This window comes from Manis pentadactyla, chromosome 12, assembly GCF_030020395.1.
Source record: "Manis pentadactyla isolate mManPen7 chromosome 12, mManPen7.hap1, whole genome shotgun sequence".
In the NCBI taxonomy this organism is placed as follows: Eukaryota; Metazoa; Chordata; class Mammalia; order Pholidota; family Manidae; genus Manis; species Manis pentadactyla.
In genome coordinates this window covers 53,613,256-53,633,867 of record NC_080030.1, presented here as the reverse complement: position 1 = coordinate 53,633,867, position 20,612 = coordinate 53,613,256, and the positions used below count along the sequence as shown (strand labels likewise).

At 41.6% G+C, this 20,612-nt stretch overlaps 1 protein-coding gene across 1 annotated transcript; it reads left to right on the top strand.

The window, feature by feature from the left end:
• The first annotated feature begins 19,201 nt into the window (after positions 1 to 19,201).
• LOC118921690 (deoxynucleotidyltransferase terminal-interacting protein 1-like) lies at positions 19,202 to 20,202 on the top strand. Its single transcript, XM_036903646.2, has one exon. It carries the CDS (start codon positions 19,202 to 19,204, stop codon positions 20,153 to 20,155), a length of 954 nt encoding a protein of 317 aa, XP_036759541.1. The 3' UTR covers positions 20,156 to 20,202.
• The last annotated feature ends 410 nt before the right edge of the window (positions 20,203 to 20,612 follow it).

The window sequence follows — 20,612 nt, the reverse complement described above, 5'->3', positions numbered from 1 at the left end:
GTTTTAAGCCATTAAATGTGTGGTCATTTGTTACAGCAGCTGCAGGAATCTGATGCTGTGGCCCAGACTGGATTACAATGGGAGCTCCAAATTGCTCTTGAAAAGTGAAACATTAATGTCTTGTAAGAGTATCCACACCTCGGAATTATCTTCTGTGGGGCAATAATAACTGCTAACACTTACTGAATATTCACTATGTGCTTGGAAAATGCAAGTGCATTGTAGGCATGTAATTAAACCTGGCAGTGACCCTAGGAGGCATCCCCTAATGGTGTTTCCCATTTCTCTCAGCATGGGTGAATGGCTGAGAGAGGTGGGCGTGGGAAATCGGGAGTGGAATCAGGTGAGAGAGGGGGCCACTACGCCGGCACAGGCGGCAGATGATTGGCAAGGAGTGTCTGGGCGCAGTGGTAAGGCTCTCCAGGCTCCTTGGAAGCAGCTGGCAGCTGCTCTGTGGGCTGCAAACCCGTGAGACCACGTGGGACCCGAAGGGTCACTCTGTGGAGACTCCTTGCTCCCTGAGAAGGAGGACTCCTTCATGCACTCCGGGAAGAGCTTGACCAAGGACCAGAACTCTGGCTGAACCACTTGGTGGACGAGCGAAGTAGACAGAGAGCCCTGATTCTAACAGAGGAAATGTATGTCTGTTAAAGGCAATCTAAATAACTTCTCAATAATTTTAGAGGAAAATGCCTCTGCTAGCAGAGTACAAAGGTATTCTAGTTTCCAAGAAATGATGTTTGAGTCCTGATGAGGTTAAAAAAGAAAAAGCATATACACCAGCCCTCATTTGATACACATGGGTTTCAGTTAACACAACATGAGCGACACAAGGGCTGCCTGTGTTAGTTCTCAAAGGAGCAAAAGGCAAGTAATCTAGAAAATTACTCTGCAAGGATTCAGATACTAAAAATATATTAGATGCTACTATTTTTAATTTTAAAGGTAACTGTTATAATAGTACTCTGAAAATTCTAAAAAGGTGCATATAAAGAAAAAGCAGTTCTTTAAAGCTCAATGATATTTATTAAGAAATCTTCAGAACCTCCAGTTGATTATCAGTTTATTTGGTGTTTATTGACAGATGTTCCAAAACATAAAGGGTAATTTAAGTTAAAAAAAAACTGGCTGATGAAATTATGGATAAGAATACCTAAGGAATGCCAACAACTTAAATGTGTGAGATGGGCGAACACCAGCATCAAAGTGAGAGCATAAAAGCAGCCAACTTTTATATTATTAGAATGAACATGACCTCTAAAGGACATTTAAATCCATTGTGTAGCTTGCCTCAATGTGTTATGTTTTTGTAAAGAGGAAAAAAAGGAAACCAAATAAACACATTTCTTTTCAAAGACCTTCCATTTGTCTTTGTTTAAACTAGATTTAGAACCAGTCCACACTGCTGTGGAGCCATGTCAAAAAGAGACCCAATGATACCAGTGGCTATGACCTTGAGGGAAGGAAGATCAAGCTGATCTTTGGATTCTGACTGGGGGAAAAGCTAGTGTCTTTTTTTCAGGGAATAGAAGGGGATATACAGCCAAGGAAGTTACACAATTAGATGTTGCAGTTAAAAAATAAATCTGATAAGTGTCAGACGGGCAGTTTATATGACTTAAGCATGATTATTTGAGATTTTTATATTTCAGACTCTTTTTACATCATCATCCTTTGTCCTAAAAGACGACCATCCTAGCTGTTATTTCCTGTGTACGTAAGGTTGGCCGAAATGAATGAGGCATAACCGGCCGCTTCATCTCTGTTTCCTCCTTTTTCCATGTCATATTCAGACTATGTCCAAGGCTTCCAGGCCCTGATGCTATTTCTGGTGATGCCTCAGACCTCGCACAATGGGAAGATGAGAAATAACCAGTAGTTTTTCCAGTGTTTGTCATTTCCAACTCTTGTCTCCTGCATTGTGTGATTTCTATTTGCGCTTAATTGGCACTTGAAGGATCTCTCATGGCCATTTTTAGAACATTCCAGTGGTAACGTTATTTTTTTTTTAATTCAGCACAAGAATTTTAGGCACAAGCTTGAAAGGATTAGTAGTCTCTAAACAAAATGAAACAAATCGGAAACAATTACCATGCAAGCACCAAGTGCATTAACAGTGTCTCTGTGTGCCTATTAAAACCACCCCTACCTCATTCTGTTTCTCAGTCTTTAACATGGAGTCACAGTTTCTGGGAATAACAGTATTGCCCTGATGACATCCTCCTACAGAGTCACATGGCACAGGTTTCACATGTCTCAGTTAACAGGCTTTAATATTTTTTAGTGTATCATCTGCAGCTATGACTGACCTCTTACAGCTGATGCACCTACTCTACTCAGTGCCATCTATATGGGTCTGGTTCAGTGTTCTCACTGACATTACAAAATAAACTGTCCCTGCCACCAATAAATTTGGAAAATTGATCACAATTTAGAGACCCACCCACGAAGGGGTCCCAGCATATCCTTTTGTTTTTTTGTTTTTGTTGTTTTTTTCCAGCTTTAGTGAGATACAATTGACAGAGCATGTGTAAGCTTAAGGTGTACAAAGTGATGCTTTCATACATGTATATATTGCAGAATGATTACCATGATAAGGTTAGTTAACACATCCATCACCTCACATTATTATAGGTCTTTTTTGTTTTTGTTTTTTTTGTGGTGAGAACATTTAAGACCTCTCTCAGAAACTTTCAAGTACATAATACAGTATTGTTAATGACAGTCTCCATGCTGATTTAGATCCCCAATACTCACCTTAAAACTGGAAGTTTGTGCCCTTTGACTAACACCTCTCCATTCTCCCACCCCCCAACCCCTGGCAACCATGGTTCTACTCTCTGTTTCTATGAGTTTGCCAACATATTTTCCTGTGGTCTACCTCTTGAGAGTTACATAATATGCTGAATTTCCACATACTCTTCCCAGCCTTCTTCTGTGTCACCTTAAGCCTGGATATGAGGCTGAGGAAGATACAGCTCAAAAATACAAAGTATTTGTGCATGCAGAATATTCCCTTTAACAAATACCCATTAGCACTCCATTGTTACAATCCAGAAGGGAATACTTCCTTTAATTCAGTTGCTTCAGATAAGGGGAAACACACTGATCACTGGATCTGAATTTGGCAGAATGGCTGTTATGTCATTTATGATGTCCTATACAAGAAATAGCAATCCAAGAGCTTTTCTCCATGCCTGCCTTGTCCATCCTTGCAGTAGGACTCCAAGTAAAGAGTCCACTGGTGATAACACTGCTTGGAGAGAAATTTTCTCTGATAATAAAGCTAAGATGTATTAAACACTTAATGCAGCAATGTTTACACATGATAAATTACTGTGTCCTCACAACTGTACGAGGCATGTACTGTACTATTATCATTTACACTTAAAGATACAAAAGAGAAGCAGAGAGGTGGGGTCACATGCCAACAGAGTAAAGAGCAATCATGATCAGAAGGGATGATTATCAGGAGCTGGTCTTGACCACTGGTGGGGGATAGGAACTTAGAGAATGGATATAGTCTCAGGCACTAGAAGAGGTCTCTGCTTTTCAGAGAAAGGACAATAGTTGATGGGGTTCAGAGAGATAGGGTTGGTGAACACATGGAGATTTGGGGATAGTGGAATGCTCAGAGAAGGCACAGAAACACCTGTTTCCCATACCTTGTTCTTGGATTTTTATGGAGGCTCAAGAGTATTGAGTTTAGCAAACAGCAGTTGACCACAGTGACGGAGAGGTTGCAAAAGAGCCATCCTCCAGGTCTGGGAGGCAGACAGAGCTTGTGGATGTCAGGGAGTTCTTCAGCAGTGAGCAGGACCCAGCTGCTGGGTCACAATCCAGTTTCCGGGAACCGCATGTGAAACTCCAACATGGACTCTGGTCCTGACACAAGTCTGTGTTGTTACCGTTCTGATTCCAACTAATTCAAGTTAGTGTCCTACAGTTTAACTCAATTCTAATTGACACTACCTACCTGGAGATAGCATCGGATTCCACAGGTTAGGGGCTCGGTGTTACAAGACTCATCCCAACTGCCACCTTCTTTAGATGTCAGTCTTAAGTCTAGTTTGACACCTGTGCTTTTGCCCTACTGACTACAGTTTGGAGGTTTCAACAATCACCTCCTTGGGTTTGAATTATTGGAGCAGCTCTCAGTAAAAGAAACATTTCACTTACTGTATCACCAGTTTATTATAAAAGGACATAATTCAGGAACAGCCAGATGGAAGATGCGTAAGGCAAGATATGGGGGACCAAGGTGTGGACCTTCTGTGCCTTCTCTGAACATGCTACTGTCCCCAAGTCTCCATGTGTTCACCAACCTGGAAGCTCTCTGAACCCCATCTTTTGGGATTTTTATGGAGGCTTCATTACATAGGCATAGTTAATTAAATCACTGGCCATTAGCGATTGAACTCCAGCCCCTCTTCCCACTCCAGAGGTCGGGGGGCTGGAGCTGAAAGTCCCAACCCTCTAATCATTTGGTTGGCCCTCCTGGCAGCCGGTGCCCAGCAAAGCCACCTCATTAACATAACAAAAGACACTTTATAGGTCTTATCACTTAGGAAATTCCAAGAGTTTTAGCAGCTTTGCTACCAGGAATGGGTTCAGGAACAAATGTATATTTCTTATTATAAATCACAATGTCACAGCTGTCTGTGCAGCGACCAGAAAAGAAATTTGAAAACTAGGACCAAAAGAAAGCAAGCCATCAAAGCTACAGTATCAGAGGAGAGCTGATCTAAGGCAGAAGCGGGAGCCACTTATCCCAGGGGAAGACGGAGGCTACGAGCTGAAGAACAGTCACGGAGATACGCTGACCCTTACTTGCCCGTTGGCCTCGGCCACTCAGAGCCCAGAGGGGCTTGTTTCTGCCCATCCTGGCCCCACTATTGGCCAGAAAGGGAAGAAGAGGCAGCACGAGAAGGCTGTCAGGAAACCCAAACCCCAAAACTCCCCAGGCCAGCCCCAAGACAAACACTGAAGGCCTAAATGGTCCAACAGTGGCATTAAACTTGGTGTTAATTTGGCACCAATCCTTAATCTTTCAGGTCAGGGGAAAACATGTTTTGAGCTCAAGAGCTCTAGAAATCGTAATGCTAATTTTTTTTTAATATGGAAAAATAAGAGATAGCAACAAAATCCTGAAGCAGCCTTTGCTCACAGTCATCACATATTGTGTTTTCCAGAAATATATACTGTCCTAGGGAAATGCTCCTAATATAAGGGTATGGTACAAAGCAGGCTAACCTACCAAAATGTGCACTGGATTTGCTGAGGGAAATTATATCATGCTCAATGTAAAAGTTTAAAAAAAAAGATATGAAATTATTCTGAAAATATACCCTTGTTTTATATAATAAATAGTCTTCATTCACACAATAACAATAGTACTGTTATACTATAAGAGCAGTCAAAATGTATTAAATATAAAAATAGTCAAAACTTACAAAATATAAAAATGTGCTTACTTTTATGGCATTTTCATAAATTTTAATTTTTAAAAGCCTGCTACCTGAAAGGTCTGGAGATGTTTAAAATAACTTAATCAGGATAATTTTTACCCTTTTTGTTAGCTTTTTAGCAATGTGGTTTGTTTTACTCCTTTTGGAACTAAATAAAAATTATAAACTTCAAATTACTACATGGAAATGATAATTATTCATATAAACTTTTCTATAGAGCAGATTAATACACACTGATCTTTAATTTTAATAGATATGAACAGCTAAGTATTTTTTGTTAGGTTATTATCTGATCTAAATACCTGGAGGTAAAAAAGAAAAACCACTTTGAGCATAATTTGTTTGGACCGGTTCTGAATGATGCAGATTCCCTGTTAGTAGACGGACAGCCAACCAAATATAGGTGAATTTTACCTTGTTGAGGCTTTGAAACTGTAAAGCAGAGGTAGAGCACCACGCACACTCTTGTTTGGTTCTGCCTGATAGATAGCCTGTTTATGAAACTAAATTGCTTGGGCTCCAGGCACCAAAAACTCATTTCAGCGTTCTTCCAGCATTTGATGGTTGTAGGGTGTGTGAGAGATGTTGACAATAGAGAACAAGCTTTTTATTTTTTTCTTAAAGTCTAACAGAAGAGGCAGGAGTGGTGTGGCACGAAAGGAGGAGTGGACTTCAGTGAAAAAGTTCATACAGCTGAACACACTGCTAGAAAGAGACAAAGCTAGAGATTCAAGGCCACAAGTGACGGGAACCTGAGATAGTCAGGGAAGGTGGGTGGGCAAGCAGGATGGGGCAGGGCCCAGGTAATGCACAGGAACCTCAGGGTGTCCAGGTAAAGGCATGTGTACGCTGCTGCCAAGAACCTGAGGATTTGGAAGGAAGAGGAAAGGTGGAGGGTATGAGTCAGTCATAGCAAGGAAGCTGGAGTAGGGGGTACCTGGGACCCCATGGTGTGGCTTCATAGTTTCTTTCCAAACTGATCAGTAAGTGTCAGACCCTGCATAATTCTTCTCTTCTATATTCGCTGATCCCCTTTACCTCCAAGAGATAAAACAGCTAATTCAGGCACCAATGGGCAGCTGGGAGCATGGGCCCCAGGATGTCTTCCACCCACTGTGGCAGGGATGGGGAAACTGAAGAGATGCTGGGGAGTTTGCGGGCTTTTAATGGCAAGGAAAGGGGTGGAAGAAGGTCTGTGGGCAGAAATCTGCTGTGGTCCCCACTGCTAATTAGGATTTAGCAGTAATTCTCAATTGTGTAATTCTCATTAGTGTTCGGATTTGCCCCACCAAATAGAGATATAAAAATATAGCTTGTACCTGTGGTCCTAGTCAGGAACATCTGCCCTCAGCCCAGCCCATCCTGGGCCCTCCTCCTGACTGGCCACGATCATTTCTCTCACTCTCATTATTTGTCTTTAAGATACTCAGAATGGGGGAGGGGCGGAAGATGGCGGCGTGAGTAGAGCAGCAGAAATCTCCTCCCAAAACAACATATATCTATGAAAATATAACAAAGACAACCCTTCCTAGAATAAAGACCAGAGGACACAGGACAATATCCAGACCACATCCGCACCTGAGAGAACCCAGCGCTTCATAAAGGGGGTAAGATACAAGCCCCGGCCCCGCGGGAGCCGAGCGCCCCTCCCCCCAGCTCCCGGCGGGAGAAGAGCAGGCAGAGCGGGAGGGAGACGGAGCCCAGGGCTGCCGAACACCCAGCCCCAGCCATCCGGGCCAGAGTGCAGGGTGCTCGATACTAGGAAAACAGGGCAGCAAGAACAGTGAGCAGGCACTGGAGGCTGGGCGACAGAGGACATAAGAAAAGCGCGCGACCATTTTTTTTTTCTTTTTTGCTGTTTTGTTTTGGCGAGCGCTTTTTGGAAGTCTTAAAGGGATAGGGACCCCAATACTAGGGAAACAGGGCAGAAAGACCGGTGAGCAGAGGCCTGAGGCTGGCACCGGAGAATAAAGAAAAACGAACGACCAGCTTTTTTTTTTTTTTTTTTTTTAATTAAAAAAATTTTTTTTCTTTTTTTTTTTTTTGGTGGGCGTTGTTTTGTTTTGGCGGGTGCTTTTTGGAAGTCTTAAAGGGGCAGGGCGGGTCACTTAATCCAGAGGTAGGGAATCCGGGATCTCTGGGCACCCTAACCCCTGGGCTGCAGGGAGCAGGGAGGCCCCTTACGGAGATAAATAGCCTCCCAGCAGCTCCTGCTCCAACGCGACTCCACCATTTTGGAGTAGCTGCCCGAGCCAGGCCACGCCCACAGCAACAGCGGAGATTAACTCCATAGCAGCCGGGCAGGAAGCAGAAACCCTGTCTGCGCGCAGCTGCGCAGCACAAGCCACTAGAGGTCGCTGTTCTCCCAGGAGAGGAGAGCCACAAACCAACAAGAAAGGAAGTCCTTCCAGCTGTCACTCGTCCCAGTTCTGCAGACTATTCCTATCACCATGAAAAGGCAAAGCTACAGGCAGACAAAGATCACAGAGACAACACCAGAGAAGGAGACAGACTTAACCAGTCTCCCTGAAAAAGAATTCAAAATAAGAATCATAAACATGCTGACAGAGATGCAGAGAAATACGCAAGAGAAATGGGATGAAGTCCGGAAGGAGATCACAGATGCCAGAAAGGAGATCGCAGAAATGAAACAAACTCTGGAAGGGTTTATAAGCAGAATAGATAGAATGCAAGAGGCCATTGATGGAATTGAAACCAGAGAACAGGAACGCACAGAAGCTGACATAGAGAGAGACAAAAGGATCTCCAGGAATGAAACAATATTAAGAGAACTGTGTGACCAATCCAAAAGGAACAATATCCGTATTATAGGGGTCCCAGAAGAAGAAGAGAGAGGAAAAGAGATGGAAAGTATCTTAGAAGAAATAATTGCTGAAAACTTCCCCACACTGGGGGAGGAAGTAATCGAACAGACCACGGAAATACACAGAACCCCCAACAGAAAGGATCCAAGAAGGGCAACACCAAGACACATAATAATTAAAATGGCAAAGATCAAGGACAAGGAAAGAGTGTTAAAGGCAGCTAGAGAGAAAAAGGTCACCTATAAAGGGAAACCCATCAGGCTAACGTCAGATTTCTCAACAGAAACCCTACAGGCCAGAAGAGAATGGCATGATATATTTAATACAATGAAACAGAAGGGCCTTGAACCAAGGATACTGTATCCAGCACGACTATCATTCAAATATGACGGTGGGATTAAACAATTCCCAGACAAACAAAAGCTGAGGGAATCTGCTTTCCACAAACCACCTCTACAGAACATCTTACAGGGACTGCTCTAGATGGGAGCACTCCTAGAAAGAGCACAGCACAAAACACCCAACATATGAAGAATCGAGGAGGAGGAACAAGAAGGGAGAGAAGAAAAGAATCTCCAGACAGTGTATATAACAGCTCAATAAGCGAGCTAAGTTAGGCAGTAAGATACTAAAGAGGCTAACCTTGAACCTTTGGTAACCACGAATTTAAAGCCTGCAATGGCAATAAGTACATATCTTTCAATAGTCACCCTAAATGTTAATGGGTTGAATGCACCAATCAAAAGACACAGAGTAACAGAATGGATAAAAAAGCAAGACCCATCTATATGCTGCTTACAAGAAACTCACCTCAAACCCAAAGACATGTACAGACTAAAAGTCAAGGGATGGAAAAACATATTTCAAGCAAACAACAGTGAGAAGAAAGCAGGGGTTGCAGTACTAATATCAGACAAAATAGACTTCAAAACAAAGAAAGTAACAAGAGATAAAGAAGGACACTACATAATGATAAAGGGCTCAGTCCAACAAGAGGATATAACCATTCTAAATATATATGCACCCAACACAGGAGCACCAGCATATGTGAAACAAATACTAACAGAACTAAAGGGGGATATAGACTGCAATGCATTCATTCTAGGAGACTTCAACACACCACTCACCCCAAAGGATAGATCCACTGGGCAGAAAATAAGTAAGGACACGGAAGCACTGAACAACACAGTAGAGCAGATGGACCTAATAGACATCTATAGAACTCTACATCCAAAAGCAGCAGGATATACATTCTTCTCAAGTGCACATGGAACATTCTCCAGAATAGACCACATACTAGGCCACAAAAAGAGCCTCAGAAAATTCCAAAAGATTGAAATTCTACCAACCAACTTTTCAGACCACAAAGGCATAAAACTAGAAATAAACTGTACAAAGAAAGCAAAGAGGCTCACAAACACATGGAGGCTCAACAACACGCTCCTAAATAATCAATGGATCAATGACCAAATCAAAATGGAGATCCAGCAATATATGGAAACAAATGACAACAACAACACTAAGCCCCAACTTCTGTGGGACACAGCAAAAGCAGTCTTAAGAGGAAAGTATATAGCAATCCAAGCATATTTAAAAAAGGAAGAGCATTCCCAAATGAATGGTCTAATGTCACAATTATCGAAATTGGAAAAAGAAGAACAGATGAGGCCTAAGGTCAGCAGAAGGAGGGACATAATAAAGATCAGAGAAGAAATAAATAAAATTGAGAAGAATAAAACAATAGCAAAAATCAATGAAACCAAGAGCTGGTTCTTCGAGAAAATAAACAAAATAGATAAGCCTCTAGCCAGACTTATTAAGAAGAAAAGAGAGTCAACACAAATCAACAGTATCAGAAACGAGAAAGGAAAAATCACGACGGACCCCACGGAAATGCAAAGAATTATTGGAGAATACTATGAAAACCTATATGCTAACAAGCTGGGAAACCTAGGAGAAATGGACAACTTCCTAGAAAAATACAACCTTCCAAGATTGACCCAGGAAGAAACAGAAAATCTAAACAGACCAATTATCAGCAACGAAATTGAAGCGGTAATCAAAAAACTACCAAAGAACAAAACCCCTGGGCCAGATGGATTTACCTCGGAATTTTATCAGACATACAGGGAAGACATAATACCCATTCTCCTTAAAGTTTTCCAAAAAATAGAGGAGGAGGGGATACTCCCAAACTCATTCTATGAAGCTAACATCACCCTAATACCAAAACCAGGCAAAGAGCCCACCAAAAAAGAAAACTACAGACCAATATCCCTGATGAACGTAGATGCAAAAATACTCAACAAAATATTAGCAAACCGAATTCAAAAATACATCAAAAGGATCATACACCATGACCAAGTGGGATTCATCCCAGGGATGCAAGGATGGTACAACATTCGAAAGTCCATCAACATCATCCACCACATCAACAAAAAGAAAGACAAAAACCACATGATCATCTCCATAGATGCTGAAAAAGCATTTGACAAAGTTCAACATCCATTCATGTTAAAAACTCTCAGCAAAATGGGAATAGAGGGCAAGTACCTCAACATAATAAAGGCCATCTATGAAAAACCCACAGCCAACATTATATTGAACAGCGAGAAGCTGAAAGCATTTCCACTGAGATCGGGAACTAGACAGGGATGCCCACTCTCTCCACTGTTATTTAACATAGTACTGGAGGTCCTAGCCACGGCAATCAGACAAAACAAAGAAATACAAGGAATCCAGATTGGTAAAGAAGAAGTTAAACTGTCACTATTTGCAGATGACATGATACTGTACATAAAAAACCCTAAAGACTCCACCCCAAAACTACTAGAACTGATATCGGAATACAGCAAAGTTGCAGGATACAAAATCAACACACAGAAATCTGTGGCTTTCCTATATACTAACAATGAACCAACAGAAAGAGAAATCAGGAAAACAACTCCATTCACAATTGCATCAAAAATAATAAAATACCTAGGAATAAACCTAACCAAAGAAGTGAAAGACTTATACTCTGAAAACTACAAGTCACTCTTAAGAGAAATTAAAGGGGACACTAACAGATGGAAACTCATCCCATGCTCGTGGCTAGGAGAATTAATATCGTTAAAATGGCCATCCTGCCCAAAGCAATATACAGATTTGATGCAATCCCTATGAAACTACCAGCAACATTCTTCAATGAACTGGAACAAATAATTCAAAAATTCATATGGAAACACCAAAGACCCCGAATAGCCAAAGCAATCCTGAGAAAGAAGAATAAAGTAGGGGGGATCTCACTCCCCAACTTCAAGCTCTACTATAAAGCCATAGTAATCAAGACAATTTGGTACTGGCACAAGAGCAGAGCCACAGACCAATGGAACAGACTAGAGAATCCAGACATTAATCCAGACATATATGGTCAATTAATATTTGATAAAGGAGCCATGGACATACAATGGCGAAATGACAGTCTCTTCAACAGGTGGTGCTGGCAAAACTGGACAGCTACATGTAGGAGAATGAAACTGGACCATTGTCTAACCCCATATACAAAAGTAAACTCAAAATGGATCAAAGACCTGAATGTAAGCCATGAAACCATTAAACTCTTGGAAGAAAACATAGGCGAAAACCTCTTAGACATAAACATGAGTGACCTCTTCTTGAACATATCTCCCCGGGCAAGGAAAACAACAGCAAAAATGAGTAAGTGGGACTATATTAAGCTGAAAAGCTTCTGTACAGCAAAAGACACCATCAGTAGAACAAGAAGGATCCCTACAGTATGGGAGAATATGTTTGAAAATGACACATCCGATAAAGGCTTGACGTCCAGAATATATAAGGAGCTCACACGCCTCAACAAACAAAAAACAAATAACCCAATTAAAAAATGGGCAGAGGAACTGAACAGACAGTTCTCCAAAAAAGAAATACAGATGGCCAATAGACACATGAAAAGATGCTCCACATCGCTAATTATCAGAGAAATGCAAATTAAAACTACAATGAGGTATCACCTCACACCAGTAAGGATGGCTGCCATCCAAAAGACAAACAACAACAAATGTTGGCGAGGCTGTGGAGAAAGGGGAACCCTCCTACACTGCTGGTGGGAATGTAAGTTAGTTCAACCATTGTGGAAAGCAGTATGGAGGTATATCAAAATGCTCAAAACAGACCTACCATTTGACCCAGGAATTCCACTCCTAGGAATTTACCATAAGAACGCAGCAATCAAGTTTGAGAAAGACAGATGCACCCCTATGTTTATTGCAGCACTATTTACAATAGCCAAGAATTGGAAGCAACCTAAATGTCCATCAATAGATGAATGGATAAAGAAGATGTGGTACATATACACAATGGAATACTACTCAGCCATAAGAAAAGGGCAAATCCAATCATTTGCAGCAACATGGATGGAGCTGGAGGGTATTATGCTCAGTGAAACAAGCCAAGCGGAGAAAGAGAAATACCAAATGATTTCACTTATTTGTGGAATATAAGAACAAAGGAAAAACTGAAGGAACAAAACAGCAGCAGAATCACAGAACTCAAGAATGGACTAACAGGTACCAAAGGGAAAGGGACTGGGGTGGATGGGTGGGTAGGGAGGGATAAGGGGGGGAGAAGTAGGGGGGTATTAAGATTAACATGCATGGGGGGGTAGGAGAAAAGGGAGGGCTGTACAACACAGAGAAGGCAAGTAGTGATTCTACAACATTTTGCTATGCTGATGGACAGTGACTGTAAAGGGGTTTATAGGGGAGACCTGGTATAGGGGAGAGCCTAGTAAACATAATATTCGTCATGTAAGTGTAGATTAGTGACACCAAAAACAAAGCAAAAAAAAAAAAAAAAAAAAAGGGCAGTTCCTGTGTGGTAACCTCCAACGAGTTCTACACAAGGGTATAAAGGGCATATAAAAGTGTAGGCAAAGGGTCTGTTTGTGTTTATACAGAGGATCAAAGCCTAATTGGGCTACCCCGAAAATGAACTAAGATACGATATGAAAAAGAACTTCCAACATCAGCACTCTCTGGAAGACTCATGCCAGAAGATGATCATCAAAAAACCCCAACAAAGATCCACGCACTGCTACAGCTGTAGATGCACTCATCCCACCTGTTCCTGGACTTGCCATGGGAATGAGGAAGGAGATATCTAAGCTGGCCTGTGCATACAGTAAAACAACAAATTTGACTGGATCTATACCGTTGGAACTCAACCAAGAATTTGGAGAAGTGCAAATTGTAGCGCTCCAAAGTCTTACAACTACAGACTATTTACTGTTAAAAGAACATATGGCATGTGAACAGTCCCCAGGAATGGGTTGTTTTAATTTGTCTGATTTCTCTCAGACTGTTCAAGTTCAGTTGGACAATATCCACCATATCATAGATAAGTTTTCACAAATGCCTAAGGTGCCTAACTGGTTTACTTGGTTTCACTGGAGATGGCTGGTAATTACAGATATGCTTTGGTTATGTAACTATACTCCTATTATGTTAATGTGTGTGCGCAATTTAAGTAGTAGCTTAAAACCTATATATGCTGAAGTTACTCTACAAGAAGATATGTCAAAGAAATAATCAATCTTCCCATGTTTTCTTCTGCCTGCTACTTCTATAGCTTTTCTTCTTCCTTCCTAATTACAACCCTTAAATAGAATTCGTGCCTCATATCAAATTTACCGAGTATCATAAATCTTCCAAGTGGTAAAGATACCTCAAGACAAATGCTGGGCATAGAAGCCACAGGGCATAAATATGCAAAGAAGTAAAAAGCTAACCTTTTCAAACAATAAGGCTTCCCTCTCACTTACCAACTTCACATTTCCCTGTATGGCCCCGGAAGATGACTGGTTAGCCAGAGACGGGTAAGATTCCTCAAGGGAGGAACAACCTAAGACAGGCACAGTCGCAGGGGGGCCATCAGGTGAGAAATTGGGGATCAACAGAGGTGAGGCTTAGAACCTCACCCCCCCTGTTCTGAGAGAAATCTTCTGCATACGTGGATGTTTTATTGCCCTGGTCTAGCTTGGATTAACACATAGTCTACAAGCTCACACCTGATCATCTACACTTGCTCTCTTACAACACTAAACTATGTTTTCTACCTTTATCTTGTATCTACCTACCACTTCAGCATTTTATTAAAAATAATAATAATAAAGAGAGAAATGTGGTATCCACATATAAATCAAGTATAAAAACCAAATGAGTATTCATATTTGAACTGACTGTTTAGAGTTCATAATGCATGAGCAAAACCGAAAGTTTCTGTGATGACTGCCCTTGTACTGTTCACTATGTAACTTATTCATTATGTAAGAATTTGTTCTACATGTAAGAACTTGTTTGTTATGCCTCAGAAGATTGGAGACTGACGAAAACTAGGCTTGGGGTGGATTAATGATTGTGCATTGAGCATTGACTCCCCTATACAGAATTTTATTGTCGTTAACAACCACTTGATCAATAAATATGAGAGATGCCCTCACAAAAAAAAAAAAAAAAAAAGGACAGACTTCCAATGGTAAAATAAATAAGTAACCGGGATGTAATGTATAGCATAAGGAATATAGTCAAGATACTGTAACAGCTTGGTAGGGTGATAGCTGGAACCTAGAATTGTGTATATAAATGTTCTACCACTGTGTTGTACACTTGAAACAAATGTAATGTAATACTGTGCGTCAACTACCCTTCAATAAAAATTAATTAATTAAAAAAAAAAAAAAAAAAAAGATACTCAGAATGATATCATTCGCTTGCTAGGACAGTTCCAAATGCACATACTTATTTATAGTTCTTACTTCCATCTTCCCTCACTACCCACACCCATTTTTAAGAAGAATCTGAGGAGTACTTTTTACAATAGCCAAGAAATGGAAGCAACCTAAGTGTCCATCAGTAGATGAATGGATAAAGAAGATGTGGTACATATACACAATGGAATACAATTCAGCCATAAGAAAGAAACAAATCCTCCCATTTGCAACAACATGGATGGAGCTGGAGGACATTATGCTCAGTGAAATAAGCCAGGCGGAGAAAGACAAGTGCCAAACGATTTCCCTCATTTGTGGAGTATAACAATGAAGCAAAACTGAAGGAACAAAATGGTAGCAGACTCACAGACTCCAAGAAGGGACTTGAGGTTAACAAAGGGGAGGGGTGTGGGACAGCGGGTGGGGAGGGAGGGAGAAGGGGATTGAGGAGTATTATGTTTAGTACACATGGTGTGGGGGATCACGGGGAGAACAGTGTATCACAGAGAAGGGACGTAGTGGATCTATCGCATCTTACTATACTGATAGACAGTGACTGCATTGGGGTATCGGTGGGGACTTAATAATATGGGTAAATGAAGTAACCACATTGTTTTCTCATGTGAAACCTTCATAAGAGTGTATATCAATCATACCTTAATAAAAAAAAGTTAAGAAAAAGATATGAAACAAAAACAGAAATGAAAGATGGGGTAAAAAGTTTTATCTAAATCAGCTGTATGTAGTATACAGAACCATGTGAGAGATTTTTTTAAAGTTCTATTTATGATTCCCCAACTTTAATGGTTGAGGTTAAAAATAAATCAGTAAGAAAGTTCTACTTGTAAAAAAAATAAAATAAAATAAAAAGAATCTGAGGTTCATGAATTGATGTTCTATAGAAATTGAAATAGAGAGTGAAAAATTAGGTGGAGAAAGGGGGAAGCAAGTACACAAGCGGATATAATTACTATTATAGAGCCCAGCCATGAAGGAATTGACTCGGGAAGATAAAACTACTAAATAACTATTATCAATATCTACTAATATCTTGGGAAAAACTCATTTCCATGATACTAATTAACATCCATTTCATTGTATTTAATTAAAAATTGTCTTATACCTAGGGCAAGTACCTCAACATAATAAAGGCCATATACGATAAACCCACAGCCAACATCATACTGAACAGCAAAAAGCTGAAAGCTTTTCCTCTGAGATCGGGAACTAGACAGGGATGCCCACTCTCCCCACTGTTATTCAACATAGTACTGGAGGTCCTAGCCACAGCAATTAGACAAAACAAAGAAATACAAGGAATCCAGATTGGTAAAGAAGAAGTTAAACTGTCACTATTTGCAGATGACATGATATTGTACATAAAAAACCCTAAAGACTCCACTCCAAAACTACGAGAACTGATATCGGAATACAGCAAAGTTGCAGGATACAAAATTAACACACAGAAATCTGTGGCTTTCCTATACACTAACAATGAGCCAATAGAAAGAGAAATCAGGAAAACAATTCCATTCACAATTGCATCAAAAAGAATAAAATACCTAGGAATAAACCTAACCAAAGAAGTGAAAGACCTATACCCTGACAACTATAAGATACTCTTAAAGAGAAGTTAAAGAGGACACTAACAAATGGAAACTCATCCCATGCTCTTGGTTAGGAAGAATTTAATATCATCAAAATGGCCATCCTGCCCAAAGCAATATACAGATTTGATGCAATCCCTATCAAATTACCAACAACATTCTTCAATGAACTGGAACAAATAGTTCAAAAATTCATATGGAAACACCAAAGACCCCGAATAGCAAAAGCAATCCTGAGAAAGAAGAATAAAGTGGCGGGGATCTCACTCCCCAACTTCAAGCTCTACTACAAAGCCATAGTAATCAAGACAATTTGGTACTGGCACAAGAACAGAGCCACAGACCAGTGGAACAGATTAGAGACTCCAGACATTAACCCAAACATATAAGGTCAATTAATATTTGATAAAGGAGCCATGGACATACAATGGGGAAATGACAGTCTCTTCAACAGATGATGCTGGCAGAACTGGACAGCTACATGTAAGAGAATGAAACTGGATCACTGTCTAACCCCATACACCAAAGTAAATTCAAAATGGATCAAAGACCTGAATGTAAGTCATGAAACCATAAAACTCTTAGAAAAAAACATAGGCAAGAATCTCTTGGATGTGAGCATTAGCGACTTCTTCATGAATATATCTCCCCGGGCAAGGAAAACAAAAGCAAAAATGAACAAGTGGGACTATATCAAGCTGAAAACCTGTACAGCAAAGGACACCATCAATAGAACAAAAAGGTACCCTACAGTAAGGGAGAATATTATCGTAAATGACAGATCCGATAAAGGCTTGACATCCAAAATATATAAAGAGCTCACGCTCCTCAACAAACAAAAAGTAAATAATCCAATTAAAAAATGGGCAGAGGAGCTGAACAGACAGTTCTCCAAAGAAGAAATTCAGATGGCCAACAGACACATGAAAAGATGCTCCACATCGCTAGTTATCAGAGAAATGCAAATTAAGACCACAATGAGATATCACCTCACACCAGTAAGGATGGCCACCATTCAAAAGACAAACAACAACAAATGTTGGTGAGGTTGTGGAGAAAGGTGAACCCTCCTACACTGTTGGTGGGAATGTAACCATTATTTCAACCATTGTGGAAAGCAGTATGGAGGTTTCTCAAAATGCTCAAAATAGACTTACCATTTGACCCAGGAATTCCACTTCTAGGAATTTACCCTAAGGATGCAGCACTGCAGTTTGAAAAATACAGATGCACCCCTATGTTTATCGCAGCACTATTTACAATAGCCAAGAAATGGAAGCAACCTAAGTGTCCATCAGTAGATGAATGGATAAAGAAGATGTGGTACATATACACAATGGAATATTATTCAGCCATAAGAAGAAAACAAATCCTACCATTTGCAACAACATGGATGGAGCTAGAGGGTATTATGCTCAGTGAAATAAGCCAAGCAGAGAAAGAGAAATACCAAATGATTTCACTCATCTGTGAAGTATAAGAACAAAGGAAAAACTGAAGGAACAAAACAGCAGCAGAATCACAGACCCCAAGAATGGACTAACAGTTACCAAAGGGAAAGAGACTGGGGAGAATGGGAGGGTAGGGAGGGATAAGGGCAGGGAAGAAGAAAGGAGGTATTATGATTAGCATGTATAATGTGGGGGGTGGGGGAAGGGGAGGGCTTTGCAACACAGAGAAGACAAGTAGTGATTCTACAACATCTTACTATGCTGATGGACAGTGACTGTAATGGGGTTTGTGGGGGGGACTTGGGGTAGGGGAGAGCCTAGTAAACATAATGTTCTTCAAAAAAATAAAAATTAATTAATTAATTAATTTTTTAAAAAAAGCAGCCAGAGGCAGAAATAAGATAACATACAAAGGAAAGCCCATCAGGCTAACATCAGACTTCTCAGCAGAAACCTTACAGGCCAGAAGAGAGTGGCATGATGTATTTAATGCCATGAAGCAGAAGGGCCTGGAACCAAGATTACTTTATCCGGCAAGATTATCATTTAAATTTGGAGGAGGGATTAAACAATTTCCAGGGACATCTCACTTCTAAGGCTGAGCCATGGGGAGTCTGAGGTACCCCACAGCTGTTAAGTGCCTGCATCCCCAGCCCACACCTAAATCATCCATCTAGGGAGAGAAGCCCAGTTCCCTGGGGCTGGGGACATCCACGGTCTGAGATCCACCTTCATGCTGATGCCTCAGATCCAAGAGGCCCCTGGAGACAAGGCTTAGAGAGAGCCACCCATGAAAACCTGTTCCCCTCATCCAGCCCTGCATTTCTCCACTGGCCTCAGACCAGCAGGAGAACAATCCTTGACTGAAAACCCACAGTCCACACCCGAGGTGCCACGGGTCCAGAGATGAAGCCCCAGCCACCCCACACACACATTTCCGGGGGTCCGAGAACCCTGCGACATGTAGCAGTTTGGTTCCCATGGTAACTCCATGGCCGCGAGCTGAGTGCTTCTGTGACGTCACGGGGCCACTTCCCGGCCGGTGGCAGAGTCAGACCGAGATTCCGGTGACTGGGACGCCATGGAGGCCACTGGCAATGTCGAGCAGCCGCGGGGACCCGGCGGGGCTGAGCAGGACGGCCCCGAGCTGGGAGAGGCGGGCGCAGCAGGGCAGCTGGCTTTCAGGAACCCTTGGAATATGATGATAAAGCACCGGCAGGTGCAGCGAAGAGGCCATCGCCCACAGATTACGACAAATTTCACAGACCCTTCCATCTCCATGGACCTCCTCCGAGCTGTCTTGCAGCCTAGCATCAATGAGGAGATCCAGACTGTCTTCAACAAGTACATCAAGTTCTTCCACAAGGCAGCACTGAACGTGCGAGAAAATGTCGGGGAAGACGTGGATGCAGAGGAGCTGATCCAGGAGGCCTGTCGGAACTGCCTAGAACAGGCTAAACTACTGTTTCCTGGTAGAGAAAAAGTAATGCCCAGATTGATCCCTGAGCTTCCAGGAATAAAGCGTGCCAGGCAGGCAGAAGAGGAATGTGCCCATCGCGAAAGCCCCATTCCCAAAAAGAGGAAGGAACGGCCTCTTGGACACATGATCTCAAATGACAGGGCAGCTGCCGGCAAGGTACGGAAGCCAAAATCCTGTGAACCAAATCCCAGAGAAGGCCCCAAGTGGGACCCATCTCGGCTGAATGAATCTACCACCTTTGTGTTGGGATCTCAAGTCAACAAGGCCCTGGGGATGGGGGGCACCAGAGGGAGAATCTACATCAAGCACCCATACCTCTTTAAGTATGCAGCTGACCCCCAGGACAAGCACTGGCTGGTTGAGCAGCATCACATGCTGGCAACAGAGGGGAAGATGGCCTGCCTCCTCGTCGAGGAGGACATCCGGGACCTCGCTACCAGCGATGACTACAGAGGATGCCCGGACCTGAAGTTAGAGGAGCTGAAGTCCTTTGTCCTACCCTCCTGGATAGTTGAGAAGATGAAAAAGTACATGGAGACACTACGCAGAGAATGAGCATTGTGCTGTTGGAGCATCTTCACAAAACTGAAGCCCACTCCCCTGGGGACACTTGGCAGCCCCCTCCATGGCCCTCATACCCACATGAGTGAGGCCACAGCTGGGACTGTTCCTAGATGATCTCAGCAGCATTAAGCTGTGCCTGGGCTAGTTTGTAGTGACTCACTGCAGAGCACCCCCAGACTGGCATGTAGTTATACTTCTGTAAAGTTATTGGGATAAGATAGTTTGTAAATAGTTTGTAACAAAAACACAGATGGTGAAAAAAAAAAGTCTAAAAATAATTTGTTGAAAGGAATAAAAGAAAACCTGAATAAGTGGGAAAAAAAATTGTCTTATACCTTTGAAGGAAAACAACCCAAAAGATTAGTAAATTTATTAACATCAGTCTCAGCAAAATGACACTAGATATTAATAGATGTATAAAGGCAATCATTTGGCAAAATCAAATTAT

Excerpts from the sequence above, each read along its gene's own strand:
- LOC118921690 (XM_036903646.2), top strand. The coding sequence starts at position 19,202 with ATGGAGGCCACTGGCAATGTCGAGCAGCCGCGGGGACCCGGCGGGGCT.